This window comes from Petaurus breviceps, unplaced genomic scaffold (genome assembly GCF_028583685.1).
Source record: "Petaurus breviceps papuanus isolate PSGF00001 unplaced genomic scaffold, PetGlider_PUasm1.0 173, whole genome shotgun sequence".
NCBI classification, from domain to species: domain Eukaryota; kingdom Metazoa; phylum Chordata; class Mammalia; order Diprotodontia; family Petauridae; genus Petaurus; species Petaurus breviceps.
In genome coordinates, this window is record NW_027185759.1 from 3,193,972 (window position 1) to 3,221,523 (window position 27,552).

The 27,552-nt window shown below is 48.4% G+C and overlaps 1 protein-coding gene across 1 annotated transcript in view; it reads left to right on the forward strand.

The window, feature by feature from the left end:
- Positions 1 to 27,552, forward strand: part of ATP13A5 (ATPase 13A5) — a 118,978-nt gene that overhangs the window by 49,874 nt on the left and 41,552 nt on the right. Inside the window, exons 9-18 of the mRNA XM_069083295.1 lie at positions 601 to 729; positions 6,036 to 6,206; positions 7,943 to 8,100; positions 10,034 to 10,222; positions 13,899 to 13,960; positions 17,275 to 17,425; positions 19,216 to 19,302; positions 20,269 to 20,425; positions 23,766 to 23,883; positions 25,307 to 25,431. Coding sequence (XP_068939396.1) covers positions 601 to 729; positions 6,036 to 6,206; positions 7,943 to 8,100; positions 10,034 to 10,222; positions 13,899 to 13,960; positions 17,275 to 17,425; positions 19,216 to 19,302; positions 20,269 to 20,425; positions 23,766 to 23,883; positions 25,307 to 25,431 — 1,347 coding nt within the window. The remainder of the gene's footprint in view (positions 1 to 600; positions 730 to 6,035; positions 6,207 to 7,942; positions 8,101 to 10,033; positions 10,223 to 13,898; positions 13,961 to 17,274; positions 17,426 to 19,215; positions 19,303 to 20,268; positions 20,426 to 23,765; positions 23,884 to 25,306; positions 25,432 to 27,552) is intronic.

Sequence of the window (27,552 nt, forward strand, 5' to 3'; positions counted from 1 at the left end):
AGAGAGACAGACAGAGAGACAGACAGAGAGAGACAGAGAGACAGAGACAGACAGACAGACAGACAGAGAGACAGAGAGAGAGGGAGAGAGAGAGAGAGACAGAGACAGAGAGAGAGAGAGAGAGAGAGAGAGAGAGAGAGAGAGAGAGAGAGGCATCCCATAATCCTAGAGAGGAAAGAGAGTCCACTGGAGCAAGTGACTGACAGTGTCAAAGGCTAGAGAGACATCAAGGAGACTGAAGAAAGAGAAGAGGTCATTGGACCTGGCCTTTAAGAGATCCTTGGGAATTTTGGAGGGAGGAGCTTCAGTGTAATGATGAGGTTGGAAGCCAGACCATAAGAGGCTAAGAAGCGAATGAGAGGAGAGGAAGTGAAGTGGGGTGAGGGGGAATTGTAGATGGCCTTTTCTAGGATTTTTTTCACAAGAGGAAGAAGAGAAGTCAGATGATGGGGGATGGAAGGACCAGGAGGAGGAATTTCAGCAGAACACGTGGCTGGAGAAGACAGGGAGGGAGACAAGAGCAGGGCAGCTCTCAACTGCCTGGAAAGAGATGGAAGTGGTCCATCAGTTACAGGTATGGTTCCCACTCTTTCTTGCCAGGTCTGCAGGAACTTGAGTCCCGCCTTTTGGTGCCTGGAGACATCCTTGTTCTGCCTGGGAAGTTTTCCTTACCATGTGATGCTGTCTTGATTGATGGGAGCTGCATTGTCAATGAGGGGATGCTGACAGGTAGGTACTGGTTGGGACGGCTGTGTGCCGTGCGCCTTCTGTTTCCTTCCCCCATTGGTCTTTGGAGAACAGTGACTGAGCTCCCTAAATATTGTCCCTATAGAGCCACTTCCCTCAGGCGGCCTACAGCCCACTTGGCAAGGAGGGTGTGATTGTAGACTACCTCACTGGAAATACTTGCCCAGACTCCCCTGGGTTCTTCAGGCAGCAGCTTGCCTGCCTTGGTTCTTGCTGCCACATGGAATCATCTGCAACTTTGAGAGAGTGTAGGCAATGGGGAGTACTTCCCAAGGAGTATGCTCAGATGGGGTGGGCCCTGATCCTCTTGGTGCAGGAGGGATGAAAATGGAACTGGATGGTGTGAGATGAAAGGAAAACAGAGACTTCCCTGATGCCCAGGGTCCCCCCGGCCCGTCACCCCGCTGAGGACTGCTGCTCGAGGCTGGCGTCTGGGGTTAGTTGTGGTTAGGGTCACATCATCTAGACAAAAGTTGTGAACACCCTCCATTATTAGAGTGAGATGTTTCTTCCTTTTCCTCCTTCAACACGTGTATGTATGTGTGTGTGTGAGTGTGTGTATGTGTGTGTATTGTGTGTCTGTGAGTATGTGTGTGTATTGTGTGTCTGTGTGTATGTGTGTGTGAGTGTGTGTATTGTGTGTCTGTGTGTACACAGTAGCTGCCATATAGAAGCTCATTGCCCACCTCCCTCTTGAGGATATTTGTCAGGGGTTAAAATCCGCCACTTGTGCTCAGCACTGCTCTGTTGAAGGGTGATGTATACTGATAAGCCCCCAGCTGTGGTTACATTCTATAGATAGTAACATAGTGAGTAATCTACATGGGAATCCAAATCCCGCGTGGACACCACATATTGGGCGCCTGGTTCGTAGTGCAAGGACATCCAGAGGAGGACACTTTGTTGACCAGTGGAGGTTGGCTGCTTTCTGTGGACTTGCTGGCTTACCAGTCTGTCTCCTTCACTGGGACTCTCTATCACGGTGTAGAGTCTGGAAGCCCAGCTCCCCCTGGCTCTAGCAGCGGGATGCAGGCTCTTCTGTGTCCCCCTACTAAGCTGCCCAAACTTCCAGGTGGGGTCTGGATGGGTGCAGGTGCTGTTGCTTTCCAAGAACCTGCCTAGCTAACTGTTCTGCTGTAGCTTCACTGGTGGACCGTGGCATTTTCAGACATGGGACCTCTCAAAGACTGTCTGCTAAGATATGGACAGCTTGAAATTTGTTCTGGAGATGATAGTAATCACCACAATGAAATCCTCAATTCCTTGGGACACAGAACACAGTTAGATTTATATAGTATAGCTCCTGGCACACAGTAGGTATTTAATAAATGCCCATTGAATTGATTGAAGATTTATAATGTTTTCTGCTTCCATTATCTCATTCCACCTCCACAACAGTCCTCTGAGGTAGGCACTGTAACTATTATCATTCCCATTACACAGATGAGGAAACTGAGGCTCAGAGAAGCCAAGGCAATTGCTGCAAGAACACGTGACAATCGGGCTACTCTCTGTGGAGCTATTGTGAGCAAGGCAGCTGTGAGCTGGAGAGGACTCTATCTCAGGGGAGTCGTTAGCAGTGGGCCAGGGTTAGGGTTAGGGTTAGAGTCAGCAGGCTGGGTTGATCTCCTTTTTGTCTGTGTTCTCAGAATCTGGCAGCAAGCCTGGCACAGAGCAGAAACTTCATGAGTTGAATTGAATTAGGCTGGAGTGCAAGCTCCCTGAGGGTGGAGACGGCTTCACTTTTGTCTCTGGCTCTCAGAAGCCTTGCACATAGGAGGGAGTTAATGAAGTTTGTTCAATTGCATGAATGGAGCTGGGATTCTAACCCACATCCCAGCTTAATGGCTCCTCCCACTACAATGGCCTTCTGGGTGAAAGAATGAATGAATGACAAAGTATGTATTAAGTGCTTAACTTTGTGAGGTGCTGTGCCAGACCTCGAGGATACAAATGTAAGAAAGCCTCGGAAGGAGCCTGCCTCCTACCTGGGCATGCAAACAGATAAAGGGGAGAAGGAAAAGAGGAGCGAAATCCTCTTTTCAGAATTTTCTTTTCTAGGAGGTGGCAAGATTTTTGTGACCCTCTTTGAAACAACAGACTCTTCATTTCCTGAACAGGGGTTGGCCTTCTCAGTTTGCAGCCAACCCACCAGTTTGCTTTTATGTCTCCCCAAAGGGTTGGCAATTATCTCATCTCCTTTGACCAGTAGTAGCACACAGTGGCAGGGGACCTTTCATTAGATCACATGACAATCAGTCCCCTTGGAAAGTGGCTTAAACAGAGGTTCTCTGCCCTCCATCATTGCCCTAGTGAAAATCTTGAACAGGCTGGACTACTGAGGCACTCACTGCCTATAAAGCATTGCCCCTAAAGCTCCTTTGGAGAAGTAACATTAGCATGTCTTAATGAGAGACAAACCATTGACATGAAAGCACTTTGTCTTTTTTTTTTTTTTTTTTTTTTAAAAAATTTTTTTTTTTTTTTTCTTTTTACAAATGGTCTAAAGATAGCAAAAATGTTCTTCAAAGACTTCAGTACATCATCCAAAGCGAAAAGGATGTTCATTATCTATTCCTAAATGGTTTAACCCAAGCAGATTTTCCATTAAAAATGGATCTGCTTAATTTAAAACTGAGGAAGGAAAAACAGTAAACAGAAATATGCTGAATATAATTACAAACTATCCCTGAAATGTGCTGAAATCTAATGACCTTGTAATGGTAATGAGAAAGATTTGCATAGATATCACATCCTTCTCCAAGAAGGTTGCCATAGTACCCAGCACAGCCCCAGACCTAGGACAGCTCCCAGCATCACTGAGAGGCTAAAAGTCCCTTTCACTAATTTGCAGCCACTTCTGCGTGAGGGATGATGCCTTCTGCTGGGGAAAGTGGTCAGCACTGGAGGGAGTGAAATGAGAAAGACAAGGAACAACTTTCTTCCTCCTGTCCTGACCTCTCTCTTCCACCACGACTGGACAGGATGCTCACCCTTCAGCTTCCATGAAATCTCATCAGGATTTGCAGAATGTAGGAAAGGAAATAGACCTTCGGAATACCTTGGGTGAGGATCCAGTCATGGCATCAGATTCTCAACTCTTGTTTGGGCACTGCTGGGAATGATGTGAACAAACCAGAATTGGGCTGAGTTCCCAACAAAATTGGGAGATGTAGATCAGAGCCATTGCATTCCACACCTCCTACATGCAGCAAGTGTTGGGAGAAAATGTGGAGCATGTCCTTCGCTGCTTTCAGAAGCAACGATTTTTTCAGCCTTAGCCCCATATCAGAATTTAGTAATATAGCACTTAATAACTACCTGGAGTCCCAGTTCAGTTGTCACTTGGAAGATGTCACTGGACATTTGGGAGGCTCAAGGAGTCATCTGGTGGTGGCCAGCCCTCCTGTAACAATGCTCAGTTAGGACAGCTTTTCCTGAGATGAGAAACATGCAGTCCAGCCTTCTGCCAATGCTTGAGGAGCTTCCTGATTGGCCACACCTACCAGAGCCTTCTATCTGCTGACTTGGTCATTAAGAAGGTTGGGTCAGCTCCTTGCTAAGATAAGATCTCAGAGGATGGATCAGGGAAGAGGGACATGGTCTTCCTTACTGAAGGAAGGGCATGGCACAATAGAGTCACTGGACTTGCAATCAGAAAGACCTTGATTCAAATCCTGCCTGGGAAACTTACTAGCTGTGTGTCAATAAGCAAATGGCTTTGCCTTCATCACCCTGATTTTACAAAGGAATCTTTACTTCCAGCCTATAACAGGCACAAAAATACAAACTTTTTGGGCCAACACCCTGAGGTCACCCCCTCTTCTGGAGCCCCGCAATCCCGGGGCAGGGGGACGCTCAGATCTAAAGCAGTTTCCGGCTGGTATTTGTTCCACCAAATGCACTCACAAACGTGGCGTGGACAGCTGGTGGATGAGTCTCTGTCTTTGCTCCTGATGCACTGGGCTGGTCACAGAGCCAGGATTCACATGGCACTTTTGGTCAGCAGAGCACTTTCTATAAGCCATTTTCTTTCATTTCCACAACAGCCCAGTGAGGGAGGTACTATTCTATCCTTATTTTTTCAGATGAGGGTACAAGAGACTCTGCCCCTTGTCCAGGGCCCTCAGTCAGGGTCTGAGGCAACACTTGAACTCAGGTCTTCTTGCCTTAAGGTCTAGCTCTCTCACTGGAGGCATCCCTGCATCCGAGGATTAGAGGTCTCTCTTACTGGACCTCAGAGCCAGACTGAGGGGCCCCCTGCTGAGTAGTGAGTGAACCCCAGTTTTGCGTGTGAGCTGATGGAAAGGCGCCTCGGTGACCCGAGTGGAGCACACCACATAGCGATCCCATGTCCTCCTAAGTTACTATGGATTGTGTCAGCAGAGCACTGGGAGCCGTTCTCCAGGTTGGGCTCATTGGCCAGTCTCCCACCGCAAGTACACAGACCTGCCTGGTCTCAGCTTGTAGAATGGAAGCTGCTTGCGGGCAGGGACTGATGCACTTCTCAGCTGGTGCATAGCACATAGTAGGTGCTTCACAAATGCTTCTGAACATTAAATACTTGCTTCTGCTTACATGGTTATGCATGTTATCATATGTTTATGCAAGTAGGATGTGGGGCTTTGTATTTTAAAATGAACTTCAGGAACCTGACCTGGAAATCAGGCCATCTGTGCTCTGGTCTGGGAGGGGCAGTGGTCTGAAGCCAAGGACACTGGCCCCTGAGGTCCTCAGCTGAGGCCCCACCCTCTGGGGGCTGGGTCATCTGGTTAGTTTATTCAGACGATGCCTGCCAAGCATTGTGCCCAGACGCTCAAGAAGCGCTGTCCTCAGAAGGAGACAGGCCCTAAGTCCCAGAGGAGGAGAGGCCACCACATGGCCATTCAGGGCAATCTGACCCCAGGCACTAGGCAACAGAAACCTTGGCTTCCTGCTGACAAGCCAAGAGGAGTGTGCTCTCTGCAGGCAACGGGGCTGGGCAGACCATGAGGGTCCCTGGGAATGAGCCTCTGGCCAGGCATCCGATGATCTGGGTTCTCACTCAGCCTCTGACACTTATGAATTGAGTGACCCTTGGCAGGTTACCTAATTTTTCTGAGGCTCAGTCTCCTTACCCGTAAAATGGGCATCACAGGAACAGATCTTTGATTTAAAGTTGGAAAAGAGATGAGGGTCGTCTTTTCCTGCTTCCTCCTTTCATAGATGAAGAAAGTGTTAGATTTGGGGAGCTTTCTAGGTGCTAGGCATGATTTTCAGAGGGGCTAATGGAGAGCCATCTTCTTTAGGGGAAAGCATTCCAGTTACCAAGACCCCACTGCCGCAGGTGGAGAGCAGCACGCCTTGGAAGTCTCACAGCTTGGAGGACTATCGGCGACATGTCCTCTTCTGTGGCACCGAGGTCATTCAGACCAAGCAGGCAGGGGCAGGCCCCGTCCGGGCCGTTGTCCTGCAAACAGGTGAGCGGTGCAGTGGTTCAGTGGGACGTCCCAGGCCCCCGGGGGGGGGAGGGGTGGGGACGGGAAGGGGTTGTCTTGGATTTGGGATCTTGTCACAATGCTTGGCCCAGACCCTGTTTCCCCTGTAATAGCCTCCACTTTGTTCAGCTGGGATGGTACCTTGTGAACATGTGAGATGGGAGCAGTCTCCCGGGCCTGGGGGGTAGATACATCTCTTCCTGCCTCCTGTGTCAAACAGCCTGGCTCAGGCAGGGGGAACTCTAAGCATGTAGATGAGGCAGGGGGAGGTCGACGAGGTTGGCCCTGGGGTCCATTCCACCGAGAGTCTACCCACCAGCCCAGCAAAGTGGAAAGATGGGGCTTGTCCCAGTGAACTTCCTGGTCAAACGAGGACCGTGAAGGAGCGCCCTTGACTGGGGCAGGTAGCATCTGCCCTGCCAGGGTCTTACAGAGCAGTGCTGGCAGGCACCTGTCTCCAGGCTCTCTTTAAAAGGGAGATTAAAATTCCTCCCTGCTCTGCACAGGGCACAGGTCAGGAGGAAGGCCAAATCAAGTGGTATTTATCAAGTATTTGGCAGCTTGGGGGGGGGGGAGGTGCGTCTGGAGCCGTGAAATGATGGGTTTGAGCCCTGCCTCAGACACTGGCCAGCTGTGGTACCCTGGCCAGGGACTTGGCTCTTCAGGCCTCAGTTTCCTCCTCTGTAAAATGAGCTGGAAAAGGTGATGGCAAACCCTGAAGCATCTCTGCCCAGAGCCCCAGATGGGGTCAGGGAGAGTCAGGGGTGACTGACACGACAGCCCAGAGATCCTCCTCCTGCCCAAATGGCGGCCCCCTCAAGCCGTGTCTGCATCGTACCTCAGTCACCAGAAGACAAGGCAACTCACTCGCGTGATGTTGGTGGAAGCTCCTCCTCAAAGGCGTACGGGCACATGCACAATACATGTGTGTGCGTACACATGGGCATGTTTGTATGTCTATGCAAGCACATGTGTGTATGTGTAGACATGCACGCTGTTCAGTTTTTTCCTCACCATCCTATGTGGTTTGGGGATTTTTGGCAAAGACACGTAGGCACACACGAGGCTTTAGCCACAGGCCTGGGAAGCTCTGCCCTTTTAAGGCGCCCCTTTGTTTGCATTTATGACACACATATGCCTACATGCAGGTATGCATGCATGCATGCATGTATGTCTAGGGCTTTTAGTGGTCTGCCCTTCCATGTAAGTCGACAGGAGGCAGCTGAAGACGCTCCCTTGATCTGGGGCTGCACTGAGGGAGATGTGGATGGCGCTGACTGGCCGCTCTCCTGGAGGAATGCCCCTCCCCCTCACTGGCTTCTGGTCTGGGCTGAGCTTCCTGCTTTCTTGATGCTTCATTTCCCAGAGCCTCTCGAGGTCCTTGCCAGGCTCCTCTCCGGCCTCTGATGCCTCCCCTTCGCCTGAATCAAATGGTCCAGGGGGCCTGAGAACTCAACAGCAGTCCCATGCAGCAGGCTGGGAATTCTGAGGGGGCCAAGACTGTTTGCTCTTTTTGCCATGATAAATGTCGTGCTCAGCACAGAGTCTGGGCCAAAGCAGGAGCTGAGTAAGTGCCTGCTCGGCCCAGTGAGTCTTTCCCACTGTCCTCTGAAAAGGCACCGAATGCCAGCCAAGGCAGTCCTGACTTGAGCAGTGGGGAGGATGGTGTCTGGTGTGAGGAAGCCTAACACGCCCATCTTGTGACTCTTCTAATTCAGGGTTCAACACTGCCAAAGGTGACTTAGTGAGATCCATCCTCTACCCGAGGCCCCTCAATTTCCGACTCTACAACGACGCCTTCAAGTTCATCGTCTTCCTCGCTTTCCTGGGGGTCATAGGCTTCTTCTATGCCTTCGGCGTGTACATGTACCATGGGGTAAGTATGGGGGAGGTGTGGCCCGATGGGGCACCTTGACTCCCCTGGACCAGGCTGCAGACCAGAAAGGCAGCAGCTGCTGCTTGCCCTAGCTCCTAACGCTCACCCCGCACTCCCACACACACCTCATCCTGATCAGCCCCACAAGGAGCCACCTGGAGGAAAGGAACCCCATCAGACCCACATGTTCTGTAACATTTGACACAGGTCCCTAGCTGCCCGGCACATCTCTCTCCAGTTCTCCAATTGGGAATAAATCCTGTGTCCCATCCACTTACCCTGGGATTTACTGTTCTCTGGGAATCTAGGCATTTAAGGTTTAATTTAAACATCTCTCTGGATCTCTAGGATGCAGGTCAGAGATTGTCTCAAATTTACGTTCCTCAGAATTTTTGCACAGTAGTAAGTGATACATAAGTGATCATTCATTTGTTCAAGGAAGCCAGAGACTCAGAGGGAGGGACAAGAGTGAGCCCTGCTCTCCATTGGATGTGTGACTGGAGTCTGTCCAAGGAGGTCACGCCCTATTGGAAAGGCTTTGAGCATGTGAACAACCAGAGGTATTGGGCCTGGAGGAGAGAAGGCTCAGGCCAGGGCGGGAGAAGGGACAAAGATGGCAGGTCTTTGTTAGGCCACCACAGGCAGGAGGAAAGCACAGCTTGCTGAGAGAGATCACAAAGAGGCAGAATTAGACTCAGTTTAAGGGGAAATTCCTTCCTGACCATGACAGCTTCTCCGGAGGATATTGGGAGCCTTGGGAGGCAGGGGCTCGCCCTTGTTGCAAGTCTTCAAGGGAAGGAATGTTGAAGAAGGGGATTCTTGTTTCAGTAAAGAATGGGGTCCTCCTAGCTTTAGGGCGGCAGTGGGGGACCTTTGGCACAGGCTGTGAAGCAGGAGACCTTGAGGTTAGGCATAGCCTAACTGCGTGGCCTGCGTGGCCTGTCTGGGCCTCAGTTTCATCACATTTCGGATGAAGGGGCTGCACTGAACGGCCCCTGAGTCAGAGCTATGACTCCATGAACTCTGGATGGCCTTTTAGCCGAGCAGGTGTTGGCATTCTCAGCGTAACCTGAGCATTATTTTTCTGACATGAGGAAGGAGAGAGAGAGAAGGCCGTGGTTGCCTAAAGCTCTAGGCCTTCTGCCCAGCTTGGTGGCCAAACGCTGTAGGCATCTGCTGGTGTCAGCCAGATAGAACCAGCCTCGAACCTGTGGGTGTCTGGAGATGAACAGAGAGAGCTAGAGACCGAAGAGTCAGGAATCAGACAGAAGTTTAATTTCAAAGTGAGGGAAACATTTGCAAGCACGGAGGGGATCCAGACACGTGTGCGGCCCTGCTCCCAGTGGGGGAACCGAGGCACTGGGGGGAGATCTCAAGACTTGTACCAGAGGCTTCACAGTGAGCTGTAGCCCTGACAGTGAGGGGTAATGGCAGCAGGGGCACAAGATCGCTTCATGGCAGGGCTTCATGACTGGATCGTGGGTACTGGTCCTGTGCTTGTCCGAGCTCAGAGAACACCCGGTGCTGGTCGAAGCAACACAATGATCATATGAAACAATTCTGGGATTTTGTCAGAGGGCGAGAGAAGCTCAGGGCAGAGCGGGGGGTCTCCTAATATCTTGACACTGGCCTGGCCTGTCTTGTCAGTGTCTGGTATGCTTAGACCTGGCCCTGGCCAGCACTGAGCTTCAGCTTGTGCTGGGCTCACAGCTCCCCTTCCCCAAACAAGCTCTCGGTCCCTTCACTCCATTAGGGAAGATGGTCTTCTACTCTCCTGACCAGCTCCCCAAGACCCCCCAAAAATGGAGGACTGAGTCTTAGTCAGGCTCCTGAGAGGAGCTTTTCCGGCGGGGGGTCTGGGTGGTGGTCCGTCTGGCCCCTTCAGCCCATCGCCTTCCTGTGCTCCCGTGCTCATGTCTCATTTCCCCTGCAGACTTCTGCAAGAGACACGGTGACGATGTCGCTTCTTCTTCTCACTGTCTCCGTCCCTCCAGTGTTACCAGCAGCCTTAACCACAGGGATATTTTACGCTCAGAAAAGGCTGAAGAAAAAGAAAATTTTTTGCATCTCCCCACAGAGAATCAACATGTGTGGGCAAATCAACCTCGTTTGTTTTGACAAAGTAAGGGCCCAGCTTGTGGTTTGCTCAGGGGGAGGGATGTGGGAGAGGGCCATGAACCTGGTTTTATACAAGCATAAAGTGTCTGGGCTGGAAAGAACCCACCAGAGTATCACCCACTGTCGACCCCCTCCCCATTTTAGAGAAGAGACTGAGGCAACCCAGAGACGGGAGAGCCGCAAAGAAGTTAGTGGGAGAGTCTGAAGGGGAAGCTGGCCCTCTGACCCGCAGGTCCAGGCCTCTGCCATTGTGTCTGTAAGCCTTTGGCTCATGTGTAAATCACAAAACCCAAGGACCTAGGTGAATCTGGGCTAAGTTCCATGTCCTGGGCCTACAAGTCCCTCAGACCTGAGCATAGAGGCCTCTCTTATGAGAAATCTGCCCACAGGGACCAGCCAACCATTGAACAGGGCCTACAGCTACCGTAAGCGCTCCACGTACATGCTTGGAGGCTGACTGCATTGTTGTGGTGGGCTGTGTGATTGTCCTGCCCATTTCAGGAGGAAGCCTGCCTGGTGTGATGCAGGAGGGGGATGGCTGTTGAGGTGCCTTCCTCAAGTCCTAGGGCTCTGGGTCCATGAATACTTGATTCTTTGTGCGCGAAGGCAGACTGGCGCCCTGGGGCTCCTAGTCCTCTCCTCTCTACTTGTGTGATGCTGGACAAATCCCGCCAGATGCCTTGGTTTCCTCATCTGTGAAATGAGGGGGGTAAAGGAGACTGTCTCTGAAGGGTCTTTTCAGTTTTAAAATTCTGTAGTCAATAAACATGTCTCTAGAGAACAGAACTCCAGAAATGGCTGATTTCCTATCAAACAGTATGACACTGGGGAAATCCATCCACCTCAGAGCCCCCAGATGTGTTAGAAATAATAGGAGTGTCTGTGCCCATGTCTTTGTTCTTGTTTTGAGACACTTTCTCTGGCTTGTTTATGTTTCGTGAGACACACACATGTGCACATATGTGTGTATGCATTTATTGCACAATATGCAATACACATACACGCATCTACATAGCCTACATTTTATATACATACAACATGTACACATATTATGTGTATACACAGATATATCTGCATTCTGCTCCCCTTAGGAACTCGAGCCCAGCTCGTGTTCCCTTCTGTTTTGGATAAGTTATAGTATAAGCTTCATTTTCACGTCACAGAACCACCCACCCACCCCAAGCTTCCCTTGGCTTGGGCCGTGGTTTCTGTTTTCCTCCTCACACACGGATATTAGAACAAACTTAATTCATCAGAAAAACATTTCCATCTGGATTGAACTGGATTGAACTTCCCATCCTCTCCTCTTCTCGAAAGAGATTAATCAAGGGGATTTCTAACCTAGACATACTGATTGGCACCCTTTTAAAACTCGCCAGGGAAATACTGCTGCAAACTCTCTGCTATTTTCATGAGTAAGTAGTACAGTTTGGAGCTCAGGGTCATGGAGCACAGAATGAAGAGCTCCTGAATCTGGCAGACTCGTTCTGCTTTTCACTTCCTGGGTGCCTAGTACAAACTACTGACCTTCTCTGACTTCCTTAGGTGGCCTACTGTCGTGGGGAAGGGACTGGACTGATCAGAAAGCCATAAGCACCAGCTTGCTTGGGAGTCCGAGGACAGACACAGGTTCAGATCTTACTCCTGATCTTCATGTAACAATGCAGACCACAGTTTTCCTCAGGAGGGCTATGATATTTGGCTCCTAGTTCTGGACCTATGAACATGTTCTGTGTTCAGCCCCAAGGGAACCTGACCCCTAATGTGATGAGCTCCCCAGATAGACTGGTTCTTACCATAGAGCTTGGGGCAAAATCAATTAAATCTTTGATTTGGCTGTTATACTTAAAGGGAGTAGAAAGGTACTCAGTATATAATGCAGATCAGATATAGGACAGCTATTTATTTCTCCCACATAAAGGAAATGTTTAGAACAAGACTCACAAGCATATGCCAACATGCATTACCAGATTTAATTTAATCTCATCTGGTTCCTCACTGTAGTGAGACAATCCTTCTATCTTTCCCTACTAAGCCTCTATCCCACTCACCACAATGGCCATCCTAAAGCTTGTTGTCTTTCTTCAAACCTGCCACAGCATGTCTTCCTTCCATACTCTTGACTCCTCTGTGGGAAAACATGGACAAGACCCTGGGGATGAGAAGGCCTTGATGAACTGTGACTTTCACCAATAATGAGAATATGGACAGGAATGAGAACACAGATCCAGTGGAGTGCTGAGGCAAAGGGCATGGTGCAGCCCAAGAATTATCTTGATGCTGAAACTTCAAGGCCTGGCCTGAGCAGGTGGTCCTAATTGCCTCTGGGTAGATGCCTCACATATTCCAGTGACCACCACAACTCAAGCTAGGGGCTCACCTGCTGGGCTTGGCGGGTACCTCAGACTTGACTCGAGTGGGTCCTCAGAAGGCAGTCTTGGCATCTCCCTAGACCTGTGTTTGAAGGTTCTTCAGAGGGCTTGGCCCAATCAGAGCTGTGCGTCCAGGGCACAGGCTTCCAAAACCCAGGATACCACCACCACCACGTAGTATCAGAGGAGGATATACAGGAAGCCTCGTAAGCAATTTACCCCCTTAGCAAATAGAAAAATGTCCCCCCAAAATCTCTAAAGGAAAGAGAAATCTCCCCGAGGCTGAAACCATAGAACCCTAATATATTGAAAAAGAAGGCTTTTTTTTTGAGGGGGGAAGGCAGGGCAATTGGGGTTAAGTGACTGCCCAAGGTCACATGGCTAGTAGGTGTTACGTGTCTGAGGCCGGATTTGAACTCAGGTCCTCCTGACTCTAGGGCCGGTGCTCTAGTCACTGCGCCACCTAGCCACCCTGAGAAGTCTCTTTTTTTATTTAGTTGTTTATTTTACCTTCAGCACAGACCTTGTGATGGTGTACAATGTGGCAGGTTCTCTTGTGTTTATAAAGACTCGGGTCTGGCTGTGGGGTAATGGTGACTCCATGCTTTTAGGAGCCTTTAAGTATCTCCCCCTTTGAATCCTGCTGTAATGCAGATGTTATTAGGCCCATTTTAAAGCTGAGAGAAACTGAGGCTCAGAGAGGTTATACAGGGACACTGCTCCTAAGTCTCAGAGGCAGGTTTGAAGCCCAGGCCTCTCCTGGTTCTGGTCCTGGTGCCCTTCCCCCAGCCCCCACTCCAGACTAAGGCCAAAGCCCCTTCCTTCACATTCATTAATATCCGTTCCAAGCCCCGGCTGCCACCCTCTTCCTCCCAGCTCAGCTTTTGGCTCTGTCTAGCCCTCTGCTACACTGCCCACATTTTTACTAAATATTTGGGAGCCATATGGCAAACCATGAGGGAAGCCTCTTACAAAGAAACTAAGCCCATGCCTTCTGCAGACTAGCTTAGATGATGATGGCACCAGTCACCGCTAGCTGGGCCTCAGTGAACTGTGCGCTTAGTGATTTCAGCTTCTTTTTAATTAAAGCAGAGCCCTGCTTTCCTCTCTGCCCATTGGTGCCGGGCTCTGGTACAGCCCACAGTCCTCAGGCTGAACATTCTTCTCACTACACTCAGGTCTCTACTGGCTGAGGCAGTGTCCATCATGATGGATTTGGCCGCTTCTAGGGGGTGCAATGTCTGTTTTAGGTGTGTCGTTCTTCCAAGCTGAGACACCAAGGCTAACCCCAACTCTGATCTTCACTAGACAGGCACGCTGACAGAAGACGGCCTTGATCTGTGGGGGGCTGTCCCTGCGAGGGGAAGCTGGTAGGTGTCTTGACTTGTAAGTGAATTTGTCCCTCCTGAGTTTGGGGGGGGGGGTATTGGTTGAATCTCCTATTGATCAGAGGCTGGACAACTTCTAGGAATTCTAGTCTCTTTAAATTAAGTAAGGCCCGCGTTTAAAAGGAGGTAGTGAAAGCCAACTATTAACCTCCAGGGAGGTTGTTGAGCAGGGTGACAGAAGGACATCCCAAGGAGAGCAGACAGACCGAGGGGACAAAGGGAACACGTGGAACCCGCTTAGACTATTTCTTCTGTAGTTAGGACAGAAGAGCCTGGGCCCAAAGGCCCACTTCTTGGAGTTGATGTGGGGAGAGCAGTCTGTAAGCTTCAGCTCTCTAGATGCTGATTTGCCCTCTTCCTCTGGATATAAGTGTAGGCTGCCATGACTCCTGGAGGGCACTGGAGGCGGAGAAGGGGCAGGGCTCTGAGAATGTCAATATTAGCGCCTCAGCCACTGAGAGAAGGCTCTGAGGACAGGACAGACAGGAGGAGGGCCAGGCCTCTGTCTGGACAGGGTCATTGAGTCCAGGTAGCCTGACTCTAAATGCCCTTAGACATTTGCCAAAAGTCTGCCAAGGTTTCGTCCTTCACTCTGCCTAGACTGAAACTTCCACCAAGTATTCACCAAAGAAATCTGCTCTAGAGGAGAACCCCAAAGGTGTCAAGGACTTGATTTATGACATATCTCCAAGAGGTCAGGAGACTCCCCTGCCCAAAAAAGAGAGGAAAGACTAAAGTTAACCTAATTATCCCCAAAAGCAAATGAAAGAATATCAGCAACTAGGGACTCATGTACCTTATAGATGATAAAATCTTCGCGAGAATGATCGCCATGTGAATTTAGGGTATCCTTGATGCCCTACAAGAAGGGAACAGGCAGACTTCGGCAGATAATTCTCTGCAGAATGTGTCTTTATAGTCACTTCTCTGCTGGAAAGATGCAGAAAACAAAACAAAACAAAAAAAAAACCTTCTGCGGTTATAAAAAAAAAAAAGCCTTTGAGGTGGTAGGACCCAATGAGACTCCCCAACTAAGAGTACTCAGCCCATACAGAGGTATGTGGCCAACCGCTGCACAATTCCCTGATTATTAACACCCAGCAGGGGAGATGAATGCTCAGCAATGCCATTTGCCCCTGTTGTGGAGACCCCGGGGGAGAGGCTTTCCTCAGAAGTGAGGAAGGGTCCCATAGGATCTTTGTGCAGATGATACTGTGGTGATTTTGTCAATCTCCAGAACATGGTGATATCTCGTTAATAAGATCCATGGCTATGTAGGTAAAAGCAACTTAACCATAAAATAAAATATATATAGAAATAAAAATAGATGAAAAATGCTGGCAGTCTAGCTCAGCAATGTCAAGCCAAAGTGAAACAGGGAAATTAACCGTAAATGCCAGCCTCTTGACTCAGAAAACCATAGATGAATAGTATCTTTGTTGCACTGTATTTTTATTTATTTTATTAAATGTTTCCCATTTACATTTTCCTCTCATCCCAGAGGGGAGGCCAACCATGTGTTCGATGACTGGCTTAAACTATGACCTGCCATTGGATGGAGAGTCCATTGAATGATAGCATCAGCAGGTCTATTTGGGACAGATGCTACAGATGAGCCATAAGTTACATCAAAAATCACATAGGAGCAAGATACTTCTTGTTTTGTAATTGGGAAATGACCCAGCATTTCCAGTGGTCCCAAACATGCCAGCTCACCTTTTATTCGTTTATTTTAACACAACTTTATTTCCAGTTATGATGATGGTTGTGATCTTCAATCACCCCAGGCTCCCAAGGGTCAAAATTGGAAAATCTCAAGATGCCTTTTAGGGCAGCAGTATATGTCCCTTGACTTACAAGGAAGAAGTGGCAGTAGGGAGGTCATGGAGGGTGTGGACAGAGGCCATTGGAGCAGGGATGGCAAATGCAGACCAGAACCACAGGGCAGATGGGAGGGGCCAGAGGGTGTCCTCAGGGGACGGGGGCATAGAGATGTGCCTCAGTTCAGGGATTATCCTAAAGAGGTTTCAAAACAGAAAGGTGAGTTTGCATATCTTTTTGGGCAGTTTCTTCCTTTACAAAACTGGGGGGTATGGCTTTTATACATGGCCATCCTTGGGGCAGCTAGATGGCGGTGGTGCAGTGAATAGAGCACCAGCCCTGAAGTCAGATACTTAACACTTACTAGCTGTGTGACCTTGGGCAAGTCCCTTAAACCCAACTGCCCTCCAAAAAGCCAAAAAAAAAATCAAAGCCAGACATCCTTTCCTGTCTGGGTCCTCAGGTTTTAGCAGACAGTCTTCCCCTACAGGCTTTTCCCAGTAGGATGTGGGGCCAGCTTGTACCTACTGGCTCAAGCTACTTGCCTTTTATCAGAGTTATTTCTACAAGATTTTGTGGGTGTCTGCACTCGGGGCTTGGTTGCTCTTATGGGATCTCTTGCACACCTGTCAATTATACCAGCTGGGTTGCATCAGAGGCTGACGAGGAAGAGCAAAGAGGGAATATCTAGTTTTTGTCCTTCCCTGTGATTTCATCAGTCCAGGGGACTCCTATTATGTGGAAAGGTAGCTGAGCTCCACCTTGGAATTTGGGAATTGTCTGGGGCAGATGAAGTGACCTACCCAGGGTCGCATAGCCAGTAGAGGTTGGAGCACATGATTTCCTGACTCTTTTCATTTTCTACACTGTTGCTTTTGGGGAAAAGCAATAAAAATAAACAATAATGTAGACTCACACTTCTACAGGTCTTGAAGGTTTATAGGGCTCCTGTAAGTTGCCATGTAAGTGATATTGTTCATATCTCCCAGCCAAGGGCTCTGAGGCTCAGAGGGATATTTGTTCAAAGTCACAGAACTAGTGAGTGCTGAGATTTCCTGCCAGGTCTGTCCTGACTCCAGGGTCAAGGTTTGGCCCACTGCACCCAGATTTGGCTCTGTCCCGAGAAGCGCATGTGAGTTTCTGTGGGGTTTAAAGCATTTGCCTCCAGCCTCTTTTACTGAGAGCCCAGCTCACTATCTCTAGAACATGACAACATTACATGTTCCAGCCAGCTAAAGTCCTAATGAATGAGGCTGGCAGCCCTCAGTTTCTGTGAGAGGCCCCATCACCCATCTTTGCATCACAGAGGGAAATGTACTAATTTACTTTGAATGAAAGATATTTATCATATTAAGTCATGCGTCATATTCCTGGGACTTACCAGGCTCTTCCTGCTCAATTAAGGGTAGGGTTTGTGCCAAACCCTTCTTTTTGGCGTGGGGGGACATTGTTCCCCTACTCATGACCTCTGACAGTTTCCAGGAGGTCCACAGCTTCACCTCTGGCAGTGCCCTGCCCTGGGGCCCCCTCTGTGGAGCCATGACCAGCTGCCACTCCCTTGTCGTTCTGGATGGGACCATCCAAGGAGACCCTCTGGACGTCAAGATGTTCGAAGGCACCAGCTGGGTAAGGTCCTGTTTTCTTCTACATGTGATTACTGAGAGAAAGAGTCTTCTGAAGAGGACCCATCATTTTCTCCCAGAAATTCAATAAACATCTATTGAGTGCCTACTGTATGCTATGTGCTCAGGCCTGGGCGAGGCGCTGGAGTACAAAGTCTGAAGTGACACCTGGCCTGCCCTCCCTGAGCTGATACACTGGAATACAGGGTTGAGTGATTGGGGTGGGGAGGCCCCCAAAAGGTCCTTTAGAGACTTCAACAACAAGAGCGTGTTTTCAGTGGGTCGGGAGAGGGGGAGAGAGACAAAGGTGGAACAGTTTGGGCGACCTCGTCCTCCCCTCCTATGTACAGGCTCTCCCTGTGGTCTCTCAGAGGGGCTCAGGGGCTCAGTCGGTCAAGCATTAAGTCCTTGCCAAGCACCTTGCTAGAGAATGGAGACACACAAACAGCCCATGGGAAGGAGAAGCTGTGGTAGTTACTTCTTGGGATATGGTCAACCAACCAGCTTTATGGAGACAATGCCAAAGGGAGAGCTTGTTTATAAAATCAAGACCTTCCACAGAGGCAAAGAAAAGCAGAACCTGGGTCCCAGGACCAGGTCTTCATTCCCCTGTAGCTTTCTGCATGCCCCAGGAAGGCAGTGTGTAGTAGGCTGAGCCCTAGACTTAAAGTCCCTAAGCCTGGGTTCAAATCCTGTTCCCCTTTCTCTCTAGCTACATGACAAACTTTGTGTGCCACTGAGGCCGATGTGTCTTAGGTTGGCATCATAACCAAACCAACTGAGTTACCAGGGGCAGTGTGGATCTAGGCTGGCCATGTAGTCAGGAGGAGCTGTCTTCACAGCCTGCCTTAGTCACTTACTGGCTAGGGGCCCCTAGAGAAGTCACCTAAACTCTCTGTGCCTCAGCATCTCCATCTGTAAAATCAGAGGGTCAGGCTCAGTGGTCTCAGCCTCCTTCCAGCTAAATGTATGATCCTATTTCCCAGGAGACTTTTCCCCATGGCCTTGCCTGGGAATTTCAGCCACGTCACCCAACCCCAATAAAAGGAAAACTGCTGATGCTTCTTTGTAGGATAAGGGAGTGTTGGTTCAGCTCCAGAGTGATAAGCAGAGTCTTCCCTGTGTGAACCTTGGCTCGCCTGCTTAGGCCTTGTGATCCGTACTCAGTCGCACGGCCTTGTGTGGAGACCTTGGAGCCCACTTTATCTGTGAACGTTCACCCCGTGGCTGATTGCACCAGCTAAACTAAAGAGAGGGTTCCCACAGGCTCCCCTTCTCTGTTGCACAGCCTAAGCCTTCTCTGGCATGGTTCTGATTTGCGGAGGCTTTTGGCCAGTGTTATGGTCTAACAATGTCCACACAGGGTCACAGATCTCTCACTAGAGGCCTCAGAGGCCTAACTTTGTAGACTATGAAACTGAGATAACCCAAGGGGGAGGAGAGACTTTCTCGTTGCTCTAGGGCTAAAAGTGGCCTGAAAGATCCTCTATTCCAAGCCCCTCATTCTACAGATGAGGGAACTAAGGCTCAGAGAGAGGAGAAACTTTGCCCAGGGGTACACAGGTAGCCATAGACAACACTGGAACTCAGGTCTTAGGACTGAAGTTCAGGGCTATCTCACCAAGATGTGAGGCCAACATTTGCACCTAGGTTCCCTGTTTCCATTCTAGCATCCAGGCTCTTTCTTATTAACATTGGACTATGTAAGGAAGGCTCTTAAATAATATCTCCCCCATGAAACTAAATTGGGGTCTGAAAGCACACTGAAGAATGTTTCATAATGTTTCCAAACAGATCTTTGAGGATTCCTCTGTGGATTTCAGTGACTCTGGAATACCAGCTTCCAGCATCATCATTAAGCCAGGCCCTCGAGCAAGCCAAGTAAGACCTTGCCTTTTCACATAGGGACCATGTGCCTGAGAACGGGTGACATCTCAGTGACTCCCCTTCTGCTCAGGCCCCACAGCTTCTCTTAGCCTCCAGTGGTTGCTGCCTTAGGGGAGGCCTGACAAGATGCCCATTAGCAGTCAGCTTGTGACTGGATGTGCTCTCAAGGGTATGGGCTCATCCTCAGGCTGTAAGATGGTCACCAGGCCTCTTTGTGTTTTGCCTGTTTTCAGTTACAATGGGGGCGGGTCAGAATTTATGATCCTCTATTAGGCCCTCATTGGCCAAGGTCGCTGGGTCTGTGTATAATAGGAACACAAAGCAAGGACCTGAACCCCTAGCCCTCGGGCCTTCATATCTTATCACAGGATGATGTGACAAGCCTTGTTTTTTGTTGTGGATTCTCTGCCAATTCCCCCTTAGTGAGTGTGGCTAGATAACAGTTGAACAAAAAGTGGACCAGGGGCTAAATAGAAATTACTATTAGGGTATGTCATTGGCAAACAAAAATTTTCATGTGATTTTGTGCTGCGTTAAGAGAAGCAGAGCCTTCCTAAAGAGGGTGTGACAGTGCGCCCCCTCCCATCCTCTGCCCCGCTCAGTGCCTCGCTGGAGGGTTGTAGGCAGTTCTGGGCACCAGAACTTAAGCTGGGCATGGCTATGCTGCTCAATGTCCAAAGGCAGACAATGGGGGCGGGGGGTGAGGAGCCATGAACATCAATGGACCTGGAAGGAGGGGAGTCTCAGGGGGCAGGGGAGCTGTCCAAAGGAGGATGGGCTGTCTCAGGTGCCAGTGGGTTTCCTCTCCTTTAAGGTCCTTGGGCAGAGAGTAGAGAATTGCTTCTCAGGAATGCCGTAGACAGAATCCTTGCCAAGATCCAGACTGGACTGGGTGGCCCGGGCTCTTTCTAGGTCTTTGATGGTCTGACTTAACACTGCCCCCTTCTGGTGTATCTCTAGACTCCAGCAAGAGCAGTCGCTATTTTGCACCAGTTTCCATTTTCTTCTGGCCTGCAGAGGATGTCAGTTATTACCCAAGAGATCGGCAAAGACCACTTCGATGCATATATGAAGGGAGCCCCAGAGATGGTGGCCAGTTTTTGCAGACCAGAAACAGGTATGAAATGGCATAGTCTATGATTTTTCTTCTTTCTAGGTCAGAAAACGAATCTCAAACAGCAAACAAACCCAGCCCAATGAATGTAACAGCAGAAGTTTAAAAGGACAAATGCAGAGTGTGGAGGTGGGTGGCTGAAGGAGCTTCAGGGTATTAGAGTAAATGAAAACTTCACAGGGAATCCTCTCTCTGGGTCAGCTCAGAACCCATTTGTGCTGATTCCTAGTCTGATTAATGTGCACTCCCTGAGCAACACAAGAAAATTGTTTGCATTCAAATGAGTTCACCTAGATGGAATGCCACATTTCTATGTATTTCTCCCTTCATCCTCCTTGAGTGATGACAGATTGGTTGTTGATGTTTACATGGAATTTCTGATCAAATCCAAAGATCTCTTCAGCTTTTCTTCTTTTTGGAGTCTTTTTGCTTTCAGTTTAATTCAATACTACAAGTGTTTTTAAGTGTCTACTACATGCAAAATATTGTGCTAAATGCTGGGGAGAAAAAATAAAAAGAAACCATTTCTGCCATCGAGGAAGTTACATTTTCCTGGGAACACACAATATGTAAATAGAGAAGTGTGTGTGTGTGTGTGTATATATATATATATATATATGTACATGTATATATGTGTGTATGTGTACATAGACATACATATGCATGTGTATATATAAAAACTCGTGAGAATGCCTTCTCTGTCCCTGGGGTCCCCACTTATGCATTTATTTTCTTAGTCAGCCAGAGGTTACAATTAGCTCCAAGCAAAGATATCTAATGAACAAGAGAATTAAGCAGAAATAGAACCCACCAAATTAATGAAAATCAGAGTGGTCAAAAACTGGACACGGAGGTGACACCCATGGAATGTTACTGTGCTCTAAGCAATGACAAGCAGGGGAGGCCAGGTGGCTCAGCGAGTAAAAGCACCGGCTCCAGTGTTGGGATGACCTGGGATCATCCGGGCTCAGACACTTAGCACCCACCCAGAAATAACTGGCCGTGTAACCTTGAGCAAGTTACTTAACCCCGATTGCTTTAAAAAAAGAAATGATGAGCAGGACAGTTTCAGAAAATCCTGGAAAGACTGTGAACTGATGCAAAGGGACCAGAAGAACATTGTAACAGTAACAGCAACATTGCATGGTGAGCAGCTGTGACTGACTCAGCTCCTCTCGGCTGTACAATGATCCAAGACAATCCCAAAGGACTCATGATGAAGCATGCTATCCACCTCCAGAGAAAAGACTAATGTTGCCTGAATACAGACTGAAGCAGGCTATTTTCTGTTTTTTTCATGTTTTTTCTTTTACTCGGGGCTTCTTGTACAAAATGATTAATATATGATGGAGAAGGGCAGAGGAATGCAACTTGGAGGGACATGAGGGGATGACTGGGCTGGTTTCTGGAAGGGATCGTCCCATTGACAGGAGTGGCCCAAGGGGGCATGGTATGAATTTCAGGACTGAAGTATTCTTCCAGGATGAAGAGATTGCCAGGGAATGGTGAGATGTAGGAAGCAGCACAGCCTGGTGGGAAAGGGAGCTCCTGTTCCATCCCTTTCCCTTAAACCAATGTTTGTCAAGATAAAACTTCATAATCTGGGGGCTGTATTTTAGGCAAGAGAAAATCTGACTTTTCCCCCACAGAAACACAAAGCACAAAGTACACAGAATGTAAATACAGGGTAATTTTTCCAGAGATGAGGGAACAGAACAACCAGTATTTATGTATCACTTTTACAAAGTACTTTACAAATATCACATTTGACTTTCACAAGCACTCTGGAAAGAAAAGTACTGTTGTCCTTCCCATTTTATCAATGAGAAAACTGAAACTTAGATGTTAAATTACCCACTTCCTGTCCCATAGCTAGTGTCAGATGCAGGATTCAATGGCAGGTCTTCCTAACCCCAGGTCCAGGCTTTACCTGTTGTGGCTCTGGGCTGCCTGGGGCTGGGGACGAGGTGAAGAATCAAGAAAGGTCTTGTCTAAGAAATGCTACTTGAATTCAGTCTTGCAGGGAGTTAAGAATGATGGAAATAAGGAGGGAGAGTATTCCTGGAACTGAGAGACAGCTTACACAAAGACACAGAAGCAAGAGGATATGGCCATTCACAGGGAATGGGAAGTTTGGCAGCCTGTCTGGTCTACAGAGCTCAAGAAGGGAAGTGAGCTGAAGTCAGTCTGGAAAATGATTCCATCTGGCAAACAGAGGGCTCCATATTCATCCTAGCAGCATAGGGAGCCTTTCCAGAAGTCCCCATCCTCTTCTGTCCTGCCTCCTAGGTGACTTTCCCTTCCCTTCCCTTCCCTTCCTTTCCTTGCCCTTGCCTTTGTCCTTCCCCTTCTTCACAGGAGCTTTGGTTGACATTTACCATTTAAATAGCTTCCTGGCAATTGTCCCCTATCCTTAAACATTGTCTCACAAAAATACTAATACAGGGGTGGCTAGGTTTCACAGTGAATAGAGCACTGGCCCTGGAGTCAGGGGGACTTGAGTTCAAATCTGGCCTCAGACACTTAACACACACAAAAAAACTGTAGCCATGTGACCTTGGGCAAGTCACTTAACCCCAATTGCCCTTCCCTCCCTCCTGCAAAAAGAAAAAAAATACTAATACAGGAAGGAGAAGTTCTGATGCTGGATGTGGTCTCCAATGATTTGTATGTGATGGATTCAGAGGAATCAGACACAGGGTTTATTTGAATCCCCAACAACCAGATGTTTGATACCATACAGGAAAGAAACAACCATATAACTGCATTTTTCACATTTCGTTAATGTTGTAGTCTCAGGTAAATGCAACCACAGTTTACTTTGTTCCTTGGGGAGCCCAACAGCTATATTTTCCAACATACTCCATTTCTCAGATTCTTTCCTTCCTCCCTCCCTTCCTCTCTCTCTTCCTTCCTTCCTTCCTTCCTTCCTTCCTTCCTTCCTTCCTTCCTTCCTTCCTTCCTTCCTTCCTTCCTTCCTTCCTTCCTTCCTTCCTTCCTTTCTGCCTTTCACATATCCTCTTTCTTCAGCACCTCAACTAAACATCACAGGCATTTACTGAGCACTACCATGTATGAGGTTCTCTGCTACATAGCAGGGCTACAAAACAAAAATGCAACCATTCCTATGCTCTGGTTGGTTATGGAAGAGCTGTTTTATCCTTCTGAGCTGCCACAGCTGGCTGACATCTCCAGCTGAAATCATCATTCCAAGGACAGATTTGTTGAGGTTTTCAGGGGTCAGGAATGATCTCATAAGCTAAAACATCAGGTGTGATGCCTAGGTGTGACCATGGAGGCTTCAGTGAGACCTAGAGCTCACCATTTCCTTCTCTCCTGACAGTTCCCCCAGATTTTAAGACGGAGCTGAAGCAGTACACCACACAAGGCTTCCGTGTCATTGCCCTGGCTCACAAACCTCTAAAGGCAGGGAAGCACCCAGAGGTGGGCACTTATGCCAGGTAAGTTCTCTGCAGCCGGGGTCCTTGTAACATCTATTGTTCTTCATTGGCACATGGTGGTGTGGACATGCACTGAATGCACACAGGACTTTAGAACTTCTAGGGACCTCGGTGCTCACTTACACTTAGTGCCCCATCCCCCAGGAGAATGGTGTCTTTCCCGTTGTCACACAGACACTCGGCCATCCCATTCTTCCAGGTGCAGCTAAGCTTTCCTTCAAGGCCAGAGTATCTTTGCCTCAGCTCCTTGAGCATTGTAAATACTGGATAAGTATTTATTAAATTGAATTGTATTTCCACTTATAGAAATGAAATACTGAAAGGGTGAAATCTGGGCACTTTAAAGCAGGATTTGTTACAAACCCCTTGGCACCGAGGATACAGCTCTCCTGAACCTGAGCAGCACCCCAGCTTCCTCTTGAGTCTTGCATGGAGAGGTGTCAAAGTCCTTATTTACAGGAGGGCATGGAGCGGATTCTCCAGCAGAGAACCCTCCATGTTTGTGGCTGTTTAAGGTTTTGCACAGCCTTGGTCAGCTCAATGCATCTGTGATCTTGCCTTATGGCCTCCCTGGCACTCTTCCCCAAATCTTACATTCCCTTTGCTCCCAAGGTATCCTGTTCTACTAACTGGAGGAATTAAAGAGATTGGAGCAGTAAGTGATGGTGAGAGTTGAGTGAACCCCACTGATTCCATCTCGTGACTCAACTCCGCAGCTGGCTCAGTCCCTTTCTATTCAGTTATGGGTCTAGTCCAACTTCTGCTCTGTGAGAAAAGTTTATTCAATTATGGGAATTGAAAGAAAACTTTATTGCATTGTTTGAACCCAGCTCTACATGGCTGGGAAGCTGGACCACCCATACCTGCTGCTTAGAGACCATTAACTAAGGACCTGGTGACCAGAAACCAGGTCAGATCTGAAGGTCGATGAAGGAGTTTTCTGCATTTCAAGCCACCCTTGTATCTCACCTGACAACTGACCCCGTTCTGACCAATCAGTTTTGTTTCCATGTTCTTTTGATTGTTTATAGACACTCGGTGGGACTAGGACCCTCTTTTTCTGAATTCATGAAATTGTATCTGTTCACTCTCCCCCTCCCAACTTGGAAAGCCCCAAATCTTTCCTCCAATTAGAAATCAGATTTTCTAATCTTGCATCCTGATGAATTGTTTCCTTTTAATCAATTGGTCTTATTTAAGTCATTGTTTTTAATGTATAAAAGCTGTCTCCCCCTGTAATCGCGGTTCAGTGTCAAAGCTGAGGAATGACACTGGTCCCCATCTTTTGGGCAATCACCATGAACGCTTAATCAATCAAAATGCTCAAAAACATAGACCTTTGTTTCCTCAGTCCTTTCATTTCTCACCTGTCACATGACCACATGGGTTCCTTTTAAATATTATTTTTCTTTTCAATCCAAAGGGAGGAAGTCGAGTCAGAGTTAACATTTCTAGGCCTTCTGATCATGGAAAATCGCTTGAAAAAAGAGACCAAGTCAGTCTTGAGAGAGCTGAGCAGTGCTCGAATCCGAACAGTCATGATCACAGGTAAGTGTCCTTGGAAAATTTAAGAGTCAGTTTCTAATGAGAGCCAAGAAAGTGCTATTGTATGAACCTCTGGAAGTGGCTTTCTCTTTCCTGCTTTGTGGTGAGGCTCTGTGCTAGGCTTGCCAGTCAGCTAATACACATTTATTAAGCACCTGCTATGTCCCAGGCACTGTGTTGAGCAGTAGGGATGCCAGCACAGGCAAAAGTATGGTGTCTTCCTTTAGGAAGCTCAAATTCCCATGGGGGGGGGGGGGGAGTGGTGGTTGGCATGGATACAGATACAGAAGCAAATAGTTCTTGTCCCAGAGAAGCTTACATTCCACTGGTGTCTACAACATGTACATGCTTAAGGAAATGTAAGATTGATGCAAAGTGATTTCAGTGTTGCCATCCCGAACATCCTGGGTTTGGCCCCAGCTCACAAGGAAGTGTCTAATGGAGGGTCCCAGAGATCTGGGCTGTTTAACATTCTTAGGTGTAGCTTCAATAAAGGCATGCGTGTTGGCGTGCTTGGCCATTCTTAGGTGTAGCTTCAACAAAGGCATGCGTGTTGGAGTGCTTGGCCATTCTTAGGGGTAGTTTCAATAAAGGCATGCGTGTTGGCGTGCCTGGCCGTTCTTAGGTGTAGCTTCAATAAAGGCATGCGTGTTGGCGTGCTTGGCCAGTGTGCCAAGGGCACAAAGTTAACACACTGCTCTGGGAACTCAAGGCTCTTGGTGGTCAAGAGCATTTGGTCCAGTGAATAAAAGGAAATTCAGCTGGGATAAGCTCAATATCTTCCATCTGGCTTCAATAAATAACTGTTGAGTCCAAGATGGGAGAAGCCTGGTGAGACTGAAAGCTCAATGTATGGTGGTATGGCCAACAAGAAATAGGATTAATAATGGCAATTATTCAGTAAGGGAAACAGGGCATCTAGGAGCAAGGAAGTGATAAGCCCCTTGGATATAGACTGTTGTCTCTCCTGGGTGCCACATTTTAGGAAGGACATTGTTAAGGTGGGACTGAGCCATGTAGTCAAATAGATTGAAGAAGTGGGGAAGGTTTAGCATGGAGAAAAGGAACTTGGTCTGGGAGTCTCAAGACGGTGGCTTTAAGTATTTGAAGGGCACTCCTAGGGGAGGTGGAACAGATTTCTCCTGTTGGCCCCAGAGCACTCAAAGTGCAGGGAGTGGAAGCTGACAAGTGGTGATTCAAGACTGACATCTAGGAAGGAGAGCCTGCCTAACAAGAGTTTTCCATGGGTGGGATGGACGTTCCACCTTCGGAGGTGCTAGGCTTCGCTCCTCTGGAGATCTGCCAGACAGGGCTGGTGTTTAGAAAAGAGAGTCGTTGGGGATCAGCTTGGGGGGGTGCTTGTTTAGGAATGGACTGGACAGATCTGAGATTCTGGGAATTGTCCCTTGAGGATGGAACAAGGGCCAGGGTAGGCTCTCAGACCTAGCCTCCATTTACTTGTATCTGCTACTGATTCAAGCTGGAGTTGGGGCTGCTGGGTGATAGGGGCTGGCAGTTTCTTTGTGTCCTCTGCTTCTCCCTGTCCCTGCCCTAGGATTTCCCTTTCAGGGCCATGCCTGACAGGTCACCACTTCTGTGGCCGTCTTAGACAGTCCCAAGTGGCTACAGTCCTGCTTCAGGATCATAGATGCCAAGCTGGAAGGGTACCTGGAGGCTGGCCATTTAGTGACCCCCTCATTTTACAGAGCAGGAAACTGAGGCTCTAAGAGGTCATGAGTAGTCCAAGGTTGCACAGGTAGCTTTTGTAGGCTGTCTGAGGTGGGTCAGGATGACAATATGACATCAGAGAGTCTCAGCTTTCTTCCTTTTCACCAAAGCTCAAGGTGTGTTGACTGATTTTATGTTGTCTGTCTTGTAAGTTCTCTGTCTCTCTGTCTCCTGCTCGTTAGGCAGAAAAGGACTGGACACATCATGAGTCACCAAACTGAGACTGGCCTGTTCTCTCCTCTCTCTTTCTCCCTGTCTCTCTCTCTGTCTGTCTCTGTCTCTGTCTCTCTTTCTGTGTCTGTTTCTCTCTGTCTCTGTCTCTCTCTCTGTCTGTCTCTGTCCCTCTCTCTGTATGTCTCTCTGTCTCTGTCTCTCTTTCTGTGTCTGTCTCTCTCT